Source organism: Podarcis vaucheri, assembly GCF_965113315.1.
Source record: "Podarcis vaucheri genome assembly, chromosome: 10".
NCBI lineage: Eukaryota > Metazoa > Chordata > Lepidosauria > Squamata > Lacertidae > Podarcis > Podarcis vaucheri.
Window position 1 is genome coordinate 10,519,454 of NC_138748.1, and position 13,268 is coordinate 10,532,721.

General features: G+C 47.5%; 1 protein-coding gene across 9 annotated transcripts in view; it reads left to right on the forward strand.

Annotated features, from left to right (window-relative positions):
- Window positions 1-3,395: 3,395 nt before the first annotated feature.
- The window catches only part of KIF21A (kinesin family member 21A), a 99,284-nt gene continuing 89,411 nt past the window's right edge, over window positions 3,396-13,268 (forward strand). For all 9 annotated transcript variants that reach the window (XM_082239429.1, XM_082239432.1, XM_082239434.1 and 6 more), the window contains exon 1: window positions 3,396-3,874. In XM_082239429.1, the coding sequence (XP_082095555.1) occupies window positions 3,831-3,874 (44 nt within the window). In that variant the 5' untranslated portion in view covers window positions 3,396-3,830. The remainder of the gene's footprint in view (window positions 3,875-13,268) is intronic.

Genomic DNA, 13,268 nt, shown 5'->3' on the forward strand with positions numbered 1-13,268 from the left:
AAAGTCAGATGCTGTAGCACCACAGAGTGAGCAACCTGCCCCAACAATGGCTAGTGATGGAATGAGACCATTTGAGCCTCTGCCTCCAGACCACTGTCCTCCTGCTCCACACCTTTTGTGAGAACTGCAGCCCTTAAGGGGCCAACTCTCAAGACTGCAGACAGACACTTCTTCTGTCCTTCCTGATCTTCTGCCTTGTGTGTGTTAGATAAATTCAGCTCCGGTCCTCCGAGCTGATACGGCTCATCTTGGCTTGAGCCCAGCAGAGTTATATACCCAGAGTCTGCAACAGAAGGATGAGGCAGGTATGGCTACATTGCTAAGCTTTATTTCTAAGCTATGCAGAGAGCATACAAATATACATCTTGTCTCTGTGAGAAGCAGAGAGCAACTCCTACAAAGAAACGACAGAACAAGGAAAACAGGAAACCAGTAAACGTCATATCCCGTCTCCCATGGGAATCCAACAGTATCTGGACTGTGGAATGAAAACATAGTCCTGTGACTACCAGCAGCTGCTCAGTGAGGGAAACGGAAACCAACAGTGTGCTGCCTACTCTAGTGCAATGGTGAGGTACGTGGGGAGGTGCTTGGTTTCTTACACCCAGGGAAAGGTGCCTGTGTGGGTCCCAGTTCTGCGTCTATACCCCCTGGTGTTGTGAGATCTGGGCCAGGATGGAGGTTGCTGTACACAAATCTTAGATTTAGTGGACCTGATCGCCAGCACCAGGCTCAGTGTCACAAACCTTAGCCAGATGCAGCCCCTTAGTTCGGGTCTTGCTTGCTGTAGAACTCTGGGGCATAGCTGTCAATGTTTCCCTTTTTAAAAGGGAAATTCCCTTATTGCGAATAGGATTCCTCACAAGAAAAGGGAAAAGTTGACAGCTGTGCTCTGGGGTCGTAACACTAATTTGGCCCAGTGGGTGACATTTGCTGAGATTGATAGTGACAATGTGAATCAGTTAATATTGAGAGACGTCTTTGGATTTGCTGAATTGGTGAGCTCAAACATCTAATTGGGGTCTCATGGCTAACCTTGTTGATCTGCATATCTGCCTTTATATCAGCAGTTCAACAACATCTTGAGTTGGTGGGGGGCAGGAAAACATGACCCTTTACAAAGATAGGTGAGAGGAACCAAAACTGGATGCCCATTATACAAGTGCAAATTTCCATTTTGCAGCCTTATATCCAGTACCATGAAGTACCCTGCTTGGTTATATATGCAATATGCCATTTTGATTGCTTCCAGGTCATCTGTTTATTGAGCATATACCATGTATATCAAAACATGTTCAACTTGCTCATTCTGCCTTGGACTTCTGCCCTCAAGGCACCGCTGCTTAACAGGTAGTTCTACCAGGGCCAGTCCACCCATGAGACAAGGTGAGAAGACTGCTTCTGACAGCAGGATCCACAGGGGCAGCAGCATACAGATAACAGAATCCTAGAACTGCAAGGGACCCAGAGTGTCACCTAGTTCAACACCCTTCAGTGTAGATCTTCATTTCCCCCTTCTTGTTCCTGCTGTAGATCTTCATTCACCCCTTCTTCCTTGTTGGGGAAGGGGCACCATTCTGTGATTCACCTGAGATGCCAAAATGTCTGGCTCTGAGTTCTATGTCTGGCCCAGTTCTTTCGGAGGGGGAGATGCAATGCGCTTGCGAGTTTAGAGGTGTGTGCACACCCTGTTAAATATACATTATGTTCCAAAAGCTTTCAGGACAGATTTCTCCCACATCCCCTTTTAGACAGAAGTACTGTTTCTGGGCAAGGGACATGGGTGGCGCTGTGGTCTAAACCACAGAGCCTAGGACTTGCCGATCAGAAGGTTGGCAGTTCAAATCCCTGCGACGGGGTGAGCTCCCGTTGCTCGGTCCCTGCTCCTGCCAACCTAGCAGTTCGAAAGCATGTCAAGTGCAAGTAGATAAATAGGTACTGCTTTGGCGGGAAGATAAACGGCGTTTCTGTGTGCTGCTCTGGTTTTGCCAGAAGTGGCTTTAGACATGCTGGCCACATGACCTGGAAGCTGTCTGTGGACAAACTCCAGCTCCCTCGGACTATAGAGCGAGATGAGCGCGCAACCCCAGTCATCTTGGACTCACAGTTGTCCATGGAGGTGCAGGTCAATTCTGTGTCCAGGGCAGCTGTCTACCAGCTCCATCTGGTATGCTGACTGAGACCCTACCTGCCTGCGGACTGTCTTGCCAGAGTGGTGCATGCTCTGGTTATCTCCCGCTTGGACTACAGCAATGCGCTCTCCGTGGGGCTACCTTTGCAGGAGACCCAGAAGCTACAACTAATCCAAAATGCGGCAGCCAGACTGGCGACCGGGAGCAGCCGCTGGGACCATATGACACCGGTCCTGAAATATTCACATTGGCTCCCAGTACATTTCCAAGCACAATTCAAAGTGTTGGTCGGTTGGTGCTGACCTTGAAAGCCCTAAACTGCCTGGACCCAGTATACAGTGGTACATCTGGTTACGTACTTAATTCATTCCTGAGGTCTGTTCTTAACCTGAAACTGTTCTTAACCTGAGGTTAAGCTAATGAGGCTTCCCGCTGCCGCCGCCGCCAAATTTCTGTTCTCATCCTGAAGCAAAGTTCTTAACCCGAGGTACTATTTCTGGGTTAGCGGAGTCTGTAACCTGAAGCGTATGTAACCTGAGGTACCACTGTACCTGAAGGAGTGTCTCCACCACCATCATCCTGCCTGGACACTGAGGTCCAGCTCCGAGGGCCTTCTGGAGGTTCCCTCCCTGCGAGAAGTGAGGTTACAGGGGAGCAGGCAGAGGGCCTTCTCGGTGGTGGCACCCGCCTTGTGGAACGCCCTCCCATCAGGTGTCAAGGAAATAAAGAACCACACAACCTTTGGCAACCCTGTACAGTATAGGGCAGTTTTTTCATGTTTGACATTTTATTATGCTTTCATATGTGTTAAATAAAGTTGTTATTCTTAGAAAATGTAGGGTCCGGCGACAATGACGACTCGAACGACGACAGGGACCAAGGAAACGCTTCAGCTGAGGCAGGGGCGTAGCGTGGGTTGTCAGCACCCGGGGAAAGTAATTTGCGTCCCCTAACCCGTGAATTTGCGCCCCCTAACCCTAACTCCCAGATGTTGCGACCGGTGCGACCGGCCCCCCCTGCACCCCCCACGCTACGCCAACGAGCTGAGGGGAAAGCAACGCGCGCTCTTCGCTCCCCTGCCAGCGCGAGCGGCAAGAGCGGGCAGGCAAGTGCGCGGCTCCGCCTGGGAGCCCTCGGCCGAGATGGGCCCGCGAGCTGCTGAGGCGAGCCGGGAGGGCGGGCTCGGTTACGCATTGCGGCTGCAGAAAAGCTGAAGCTGCTGCCGCCGCCTGGGCACAGCCAGAGAGAGAGACAGACAGACAGACAGACAGACAGACAGCCAAGCCGCGCGCCTGGTGCAGAGCGAGGCGACTGCTGGTCGGGGAGGCGGGCTGACGAAGGGGCAGCGGCCCGGAGCCAGGAGGGAGGGCAGGAGGGCTGGCTAAACCCAGCGCCGCTCCGCCTCGAGGAGCGCAACGAGCCGCGGTGGGCGGAGTGTCAGCCCTCTCCGCCGCCGCCGCCGCTGCTCCTGCTTGGCTGCTACCTATTCATTCAGCCAGTCACCTAAAATGGCTGGAGAGACGAGGAGGTGGAGGAGGCGCCGGAGGTGAGGCGCGCAGCTCCCTCGGGCCGCCTCCCCGCCGAGCAGCGGCTCCCGCCACCTCCGCTCGTCCCTTCTCACCTTTGCTTTCCGTGCGTAATTCGAATTAAATGACACGCTCTTTCTCCCGAGCCCGCCGCGCCTCCCAGCTCTGAGCCATGTCGGCCGGTCAAGACGAGAGCTCCGTCCGGGTTGCTGTCAGGTAAGGCGTCGTGGTGTTGCTTCTTGTTCGAGGACCCCCCCCCCCTCCCTCCTTCCTTCCTTCCTTCCTTCCTTCCTTCCTTCCTTCCTTCCTTCCTTCCTTCCTTTCTCTCTCCCTCTTTTCTTTGTTACCTGCTATCTCTTGTGGGGGAAATAGAGCTGGGGAGATTTGGCCGGGGGCTCTGGGAGAGAGGGGGAGAAAGAGTGGCGGGGGTCTGGCTCCGGGACGCAGGCCCGAGGAGGTCCGAGAAGGGGACATGTTGCTCGCAGCCCCTCTCCCGTCGCTCCCTCCTCGCATTTGGAGCGGGGCTGGCAGGTAGCAGTAGGGAGCCGCCGCCTCGCCAACTAACGGCCTGCTGCGAGGGCCAGCAGTCCGACCGAGGCCGTGGGCCGCCGGGTTAATTCAAGGAAGGGCTTGGCTGGTCCCGGAGAGGGGCTTCGCCATAGGTGGATCTGAGAAACTACTGCCCGATCGCCAAGTTAGCGAGGACGCAGTGGCGTAGCGTGGGGGGGTGCAGGGGGGGCGGGCTGCACCGGGCGCAACATCGGGGGGTTAGGGGGCGCAAATCCACGGGTTAGGGGGAGCAAATCCACGGGTTAGGGGGCGCAAATTACTTGCCGTGCCCCGGGTGCTGACAACCCACGCTACGCCACTGCGAGGACGGACTGGGATGCTGGCGGGATCAGCCTTCCCTGCACCAGCTTCAGCTGCTGGCCTGACCCGAGAGCTGGGCTCTCTCTGCTTGCAGCTGTTGCACGGAGGAATTCGGTTTCCTTCGGATGCTGCATATTTAATCTCTGGTGTTTAATGGTGCATCAGCTGTGTCCGAGAAACTGATGCGTGTGCACGGTGTGGACGAGGGGAGGAAGGAGAATCCAGACTTTTAGGCCTGGTCTGTGACTTTAAAAAGGTGCTTGATGAATGTATTCCTGCCTGGGATTTGAAACACTAAGCGATTGCACGGGCAGTGTGTGCAGGGTTTGTTTGTTTTTTAAGCTGTCCCTTTTTTGGCTTGTGCTGAATTGCATTCCAGAGACTGCTGTGCTGGGTCTGTGGGGCTTTTGTTGCAGCCAGCCAGCCCAGGACTGTAACTGGATTGGCTAGTTGCAATTGTAAAGAAGTACCAGCCAGTGAATTCATCCGTGCTTTCTGCTCAGGGATGGAAAATTGCAACATCATCCTCCGGCACTAAAAAATTAATGAAGCCTTTACAAGAGAACCTGCGTGTTGGCTAGGTTGCTGCGGAGAACTTGCCACATCCCCTCCCTCGGAAATTATCAAATAAGTTTTTCCACGTTAATAGTTTTCTCGTTGGAAAGATGGGCACATTTAATAATCTAGTAATATTCCCAAGGACATATATGAGAGTAGTGTGTCCAGTTTGATCAAGCAACACTCTAAGAATGAATAAAGGGTTTGGGGTTAGTGCCCCATAGTGCCATAGTTAACTGAAGGAGGCAGGGATTTTGAAGTTGTCTGGTAAGACTCTTACACCTTTGCCATCTGTGAGGGGCACCAGTAAGCAAACCTTAACTTCACACAGGTACAAGAACTGAGAACTAGACAATCCAGGCTTAACACATCCAGTTCAAAGAGGTGTTTCAAAAATAGCAAGCAGTTTATAAATGCCTGGAAATTAACCTTTCCAAGTATATGAAACTTGGGGGGGGGGTGAATTCTGAGCATTGTAAGTGTGTTAGTCATTTACTTGGCTAAAACATGGCAGCAATTGTTTCTGCCTAAACTTGTGGCGCTGGGGACACGGGTGGCGCTGGGGACGCGGGTGGCGCTGGGGACGCGGGTGGCGCTGGGGACGTGGGTGGCACTGTGGGACGCGGGTGGCGCTGTGGGCTAAAGCCTCAGCGCCTAGGGCTTGCCGATCGAAAGGTCGGCGGTTCGAATCCCCACGGCGGGGTGCGCTCCCGCTGCTCGGTCCCAGCGCCTGCCCACCTAGCAGTTCGAAAGCACCCCCGGGGGCAAGTAGATAAATAGGTACCGCTTACCAGCGGGAAGGTAAACGGCGTTCGGTGTGCTGCGCTGGCTCGCCAGAGCAGCGTTGTCACGCTGGCCACGTGACCCGGAAGTGTCTCCGGACAGCGCTGGCCCCCGGCCAATAGATGTGAGATGGGCGCACAAACCCCAGAGTCTGTCAAGACTGGCCCGTTCGGGCAGGGGTACCTTTACCTTTACCTTTAAACTTGTACAGCCATCACGTTGTCCCACCAATACAAGGGTGATCCTACAGTGCGAAACCCATTCAGATGCTTCCCCCAAAATGCTTTCTGTTTCATAAAGTTCTAATAGAAGTAACAACACATTTACAAAATACACAGACCCCCACCTTTATCTGGGTTCCAACTGTATGAAATAACAATATAGTTCAAAAAGCAATGAGCTGTATGAAAGAACGAATGAAATCAGTTAATCGCAATGATGTCTTTTAGCTGGAACATCATGCTGCAAGAAACATATTTAGCTTTCACTGTTCTGCCAGAACTTATCACTTATTTAGCATTCGTGAGGCTAAACGACGTCTTGATATTGAACATGCAGAGGTTTTGGTTACTGACGTTTGGTAATACTTGTATAGCAAGTGAGTTTGGCAGCGCTTCTCGTGCATGAAAAGGCAACGCCTAGTGAGCTGGAGGATGAAACTCAGTGAATACTGCAAGGATTCGTTTTCTTCAAAGTGATGCGGTGATGTCACATTAATGTTGTCACTGAATTCACGTGCATTTGCTTTAGGGCTCATGGAGGGTGTCACCGGCTCTAACTGGGCAATAGTCATATCAAGGAAATGCCTCATATTGCTATAGGTTGATGGTTTTTGTACTTAAAATCAGTGAATTGCATTGTACTTACAGTAGCCATACTTACTGTTGATAGATGACTACAGTAGGGGGGAGGGAATTAATTGGTCATAGGTGGAAATGATTACAGCCCAGTCTTTAATATTGATGTCAAAATGTTAATTATAATATCCTTCCAACTTCGGCACAGCATCACCAGCTGTGACATGGGATGCCCTTCTGTAACATTGGTATATCATATGATTTGATCCAGCCACTAGGATACTACCTATGCTTTAACCCATGGGTAGGCAAACTAAGGCCCGTGGGCCGAATCCAGCCCGATCGCCTTCTCAATCTGGCCCACGGACGGTCTGGGAATCAGTGTGTTTTTACATGAGTAGTGTCCTTTTATTTAAAATGCATCTCTGGGTTATTCAGCCAGCCAGCCCTGGGGATTATCTAATTGATTTTTGAATTTATTTTTATTCATGTTTTTATACTGTATTTGTATACTGTATTTTATGCTGCTTTTATAATTAAGTTTTAAAGTGTTTGAAATTTGTTGTCAGCTGCCCTGAGCCTGGTTTTTGAACCGGGAAGGGCAGGGTATAAATAAAATTTTATTATTATTATTTTATTATTATTATTATTATTATTATTATTATTATTATTTATTTGTGGGGCATAGGAATTCGTTCATCCCCCCCCCCAAATAAAGTCTGGCCCCCCACAAGGTCTGAGGGACAGTGGACTGGCCCCCTGCTGAAAAATTTTCCTGACCCCTGCTAACCTCTTATATCTGCATACTTGGAATGCACCTACTACAGTAGTTTATGATTATTATTATTTTTAAAAATAGAATAGAAGGCAATACAAAGTCAATTAAAATTCAAGCAAAAACAACACAAATAGGTTTAATCGGGTATTCTAGCAATCCAAACATTTTTCTAAAAAAAGAAGTTTTAGCTCCTCTCTTAAAGTTAATAATAATATCAGCTAGCCATGTCTCCCTGCGAGGGGGGCGGAATATGGCCAGCTGTGTCTAAATTCTCGCAAATAATGGAAATTATTATCAGCAGATTTTAACATGTGAGTAGGAACGTCTTGGGAGAAGCACTCCTTTCAGATAAGCTGGTTGTTGGGCAGGGATATCACAGAGAATCATAGAGCTGAGGGTCATCTGGTGCAACCCACTGCAAAATGCAGGAATATGCAGCTGTCCCACTCAGGTATTGAACTTGCAACCTTGGCATTGCCAGCACCATGCTCTAACCAACTGAGCTACCCAGCTATCAAACAAGGGGACGCCTGGAGTTTGCACCAATGTGTTGTGTGTACGAAGAGAACAATGTATGCATATAAAAAGTGAAACATCACACTGTAACCAGCTCTTTCCTACTTTGAGGTGATGGCTTGTGTTCTGGAGAAGCATGGAACTAGCTTGCCTCATCTCAAAGGGCTTTTGATTTGTATCTCTAACAGCAGCTCCTGATGCCACATAGCAAAACCGTTTTTGAATAATAGAATGAATATATATGGCATAAGAAGAGGCACTGCGATTCAGATCAAATATCACAGTTAGGCTCATGCAAGCTTAGAATCCCTTCCTTGGAAAAAGAAACACATTTTAATTGTGTGACAGGCCTGTTGTCTTATGCACTTATTTCTCACAACAGTTAAGACCGAAGCAATACTCCAGCCTTCTCGATAGAAATTAACAAGATACGGCTTTAATGTGGCAACTGTGCTTGGTCCATGACATAGGATACTTTTAATGATATTTCTGCTGCTGTTGCTGCTAGTATTGGAACAGTATATCCAAGATACAATCCAAAGAGCTTCACTGGGCTTGCTGATCAGAAGGCTGGCGGTTCGAATCTCTGCAACAGGGTGAGCTCCCGTTGCTCCGTCTCAGCTCCTGCCAACCTAGTAGTTCGAAAACATACCAGTGCAAGTAGATGAATAGGTACCGCTGTGGCAGGAAGGTAAACAGCGCTCTGGCTTCTCACAGTGTCCCGTTGCGCCAGAAGTGGCTTAGTCATGCTGGCCACATGACCCAGAAAGCTGTTTGTGGACAAACGCCGGCTCCTTTGGCCTTTAAGCGAGATGAGCGCCGCAACCCCGGAGTCGCCTTTGACTGGACCTAACTGTCCTGGGGTCCTTTACCTTTACATTTTTACCTATTTGGATAGAGCAGTTGAATCGGAACTGAAATTGTGTTTCTTCTGGACTCCTATGTATTATATACGTATAGGGGTAGGGGAATCAATATGTGATTCAGGTCAGCAGGTATCAAATGTCTTGTTTTTTAAATAGGCACCTGAAACTTCTTAAGTATAATCAAACATTGATTTCTTTTCTGTGTAATACCCACCAAAGGTACCGTTTAGATTTTAAATGCCTGGGTAACGTTGCAGAAGCTTGATTATGATTGACTTGGAACATATTGCCTGAGAAGTTGTACATGATCAAAGATGCAGAGGAAATGGCAAACCTTTTAGCTGAATCTGTGGTTCATCACCAAGTCATAATTTGAAGCTACTGTCTTGCATTAGGGAATGACAACAGTGAATGACTGTTGTTCTGGGAAGTTTGATATTAGTTGCTTAGATTATTTGCCAGAAGGCTTTTTAGGGCTTTCAGGCTTCACTCAACAGGAATATCTGGTACACTGCTCGCTACCCCATAATTATGCATACTATTTTGGAATAGTCTGTGTGCAAGATGATAGCTTCAGGGTTGCAATAATTGGGAAAGCTGGAACATTGTCTCTGGCATTACATCATGTTAGCACAGTGAGTGTTGTGTATTGTATTTTGTAAAAACAGTTTATCAGTATTTCAATTTTACATCAATGGAAGGATAGTCTTGGACAAAGTCATCATAGCCCCATCAATGTTCCTACCACTTGGGTCCCCCCATTTATTTAATGGACCAAACTTTGGAGCCAGTTAAAGAGCCTGATTTTCTGGAAAGCAATAAAAATGTGAATCCCAAAATTGTCTGAGAACTCCCCAGCAGAAAATACTGAATTTGGTGTCTTGTGGTGAATTCAATCAACTTTATTTAGTGGCTGTCATTCTTGTCTAGCAAAGAGTTCAAGGATAGCTCAAGAGAAGTATATCTGCATGCTATAACTTGCAAGACAAAGGAGCTAACTTAAGAGCTGCACACAGTCCTACTTATCAAAATATTTTACTCTTCCATTTAAAAATAAATAAATCCATAAACTCTTATTTTTAAGATTGGAAAGCTCCATCTAGCAGTTCTCCATCTTTCCAGCCTCTATTATTCCTTTAGCAAAGATAAACTCTTGCTAATGTTGTCATGTTCTGAAATGTAAGAATATTAAGCCTGTCGTTTGGTGGTGACTATTGTAAAACAGAGAAATAATTTCCCCCATTTCTCGACTTGTTGCAGCTCTAAGCACAGATAAAAGGTAAAGGGTCCATTAGGTCCAGTTGTGACCAACTCTGGGGTTGCAGCGCTCAATTCGTTTTATTGGCCGAGGGAGCTGCCGTACAGCTTCCGGGTCATGTGGCCATCATGACTAAGCCGCTTCTGGTGAGCCAGAGCAGCGCACGGAAATGCCGTTTACCTTCCCATCGAAGTGGTACCTATTTATCGACCTGCACTTTGATGTGCTTTCGAACTACTAGGTTGGCAGGAGCAGGGACCGAGCAACGGGAGCTCACTCCAGCGTGGGGATCTGAATTGCCGACCTTCTGATCAGCAAGTCCTAGGCTCTGTGGTTTAACCCACAGCGCCACCCCCATCCCTAAGCACAGATAGCAAGAGGTAATAGGATCAGCAGCATAGCATGATGTGTGCTTCCTGATTCTGCGATTATACTGTGCAAGGTGCATAATTTGATACAGGTACAGGCTGTGGCAATTTTATTATTTTATTGTTTTAATATGTGTTTATGAATTCCTGTAGATAGTCTTGAGACTCATTGTGTAGAGTAAGCGCACAATTTTCTACATATTTAAGGGGTCTCTCCAAACCCTTCCTGGCTTGTCCTTTTTCCTGTGCTCCAAGTTCTTCCTCATTCTGTATATTTTACTAGTAGTGATAGTGATAAGGGAGCTGGGAATAAACTGCAGGGAAATGACAGATGTTGGAAATGTTCCTTACTCCCCAATCATGCTTACTGAGAAATAACTACCACTTAGCTCAATGGGACTCCATAGTAACTGTGCAATGGTTTGTGACTTCAGTGCCCCAGTGAAACGGTAAAAGTAAGTAAACAGTCAGTGATTAGTAGTCATAAGCACTGCTTGAAAAGATCACTGAGATGGGTGATAAGCTGATCTGAATTCACCATCCAGTAGTTTATTTAAAAATAAAGTAACAGGGTCAGCATGAAAGCTGGAGTATAAATGTAGAATTGCTGATCTTAACCATGTTTACTTTATCAGCAAGTTTAGCGGCTATTAGCACAACTTAAGTTTGTTTAGGATTGTAGCCGCCGTCTTCTTAAGGAAGCCAGTGAATGAAAATACCTCTCTTGTAGGCTTCAACCAAGAGCCTTGTCTCCATTTACCTGGGCTTGAAATATCCCATTGTGAGCCAGTGTGGTGTAGTGGTTAAGAGCGGTAGTCTCGTAATCTGGGGAACCAGGTTCGCGTCTCTGCTCCTCCACATGCAGCTGCTGGGTGACCTTGGGCCAATCACACTTCTCTGAAGTCTCTCAGCCCCACTCACCTCACAGAGTGTTGTGGGGGAGGAAGGGAAAGGAGAATGTTAGCTGCTTTGAGACTCCTTAAAGGGAGTGAAAGGCGGGATATCAAATCCAAACTCCTCCTCCTCCTCCCATTAGCTCACAAGAGCACTGCACAAACACATAATGCACAAGCTTAGCAATGCTTTCCTTGATTCAGACAGATCACAGGGTATTTACTTAATTGACAAGCTAACTCCTCCTCCTTAGAATATGGGTGTGCTAATTTGGAAAACCATTTCCTCCCCAGCATGTTCCTATGCAATTGTTGCTTGGCATCTGCCTGAAATGCAGTCTTGCCTTGCCTGTAACATCATAATGACAGCATGATTTGTTATAATGATCTAGAGTACATGTTCTAGTGTTTTTTTGGGTTTTTTTTTACCTAAAATGTTTATACCCTTGTGCTGCATATAGGGCATTTTAATGTGACACTACAGTACAGGCACTGGGTGTACTGGTGGTGCTGTGGTCTAAACCACAGAGCCTAGGGCTTGCTGATCAGAAGGTTGGTCGTTCGAATCCCCGCGACGGGGTGAGCTCCCATTGCTCGGTCCCTGCTCCTGCCCACCTAGCAGTTCGAAAGCATGTCAAAGTGCAAGTAGATAAATAGGTACCGCTCCGGTGGGAAGGTAAATGGTGTTTCCATGCACTGCTCTGGTTCTCCAGAAGCGGCTTAGTCATACTGGCCACATGATCCAGAAGCTGTCTGCAGACAAAACACTGGCTCCCTTGGCCAGTAAAGTGAGATGAGCGCCGCAACCCTAGAGTTGTCCATGACTGGGCTTAACGGTCAGGGATCCCTTTACCTTTACAGTACAGGAAACAACCAATTTGTGTGGGGTTACGTTCTAGACCCCCATTCGTGTTGGCAGGGCCCATGTAAGGCTGCCCCATCCTGCTCCATCCCCACCCCATTCCACCCCCTTTTCTGCCATTTTTGGGTCACTTCTGGGTTCGGTGTTACGCACAAATATGTGGTTGCACACATATTGGACAGTCACTGCCTGTATCTTTAGTCTCGCCTAATACAGTTATGACTGAGCAGTATTTTCCAGCAGTAAAAAACTGGAAGAAAGCCATTTAAAATCAGATTAATAGTTGCTGATGTTTTATTCAAGATGGAGAATTCAAATGATGTTTCTTTTCCTGAGCATTATTTATGGAACTTACCCTCTGCATCAGACTATTGATCATTCAATGGAGAAGGGATTTGTATATGTAATCCATTTGGAGGTCTGAGTACCGCACTTATTCAATAGGAATTAAATCTCTCTAGGATTTGGTGCTGAAACAGCAATCTAATTATATTCTAGACTGTAAGCTTCTTGGTGTGACGACTTTTAAACGTATTTGACATTAACATCCTGTTTGTCTCCTAATGAATTTCCCTGGAGACTTCCATAAAGCTTCCGTGCTCAAAAAGCAGTAAGAAAATTTTGCTGCTTTCCAGTGCTGCATACACATCAAATGTTTAAAGAACCTCCCCACCTCAAATAATCCTGGAAATCCTTATGGAGCTGCAATTCCTCACACCCTTCACAAACTACAGGACTCTTTGGGAGGAAAAAATGCTCTTTAAATGTATGTTGTGTGTGCAGATTAGCTTACTGTCAGGAACAGTCTCTGTTCAGGGGAGGTATTGCAATGCTCCCTAATACTGTTCTCACCAGTATTCATACTCATCAGTATTCATACTATTTCATACTACCTGGAGGAAGTACAGGATATATGGTCCTGTCTCATTACAAAGGTTTTTAGCCTTTTTGTGGATCTGTGGTAGTGGACTGTGGTCTACTTCCATCATGCTCTGCTCATGCCTGTATAATCTCAAGATCTGAGTGTGCCCACGTGTTTTACACCAAGCTGTTTAGTGCTT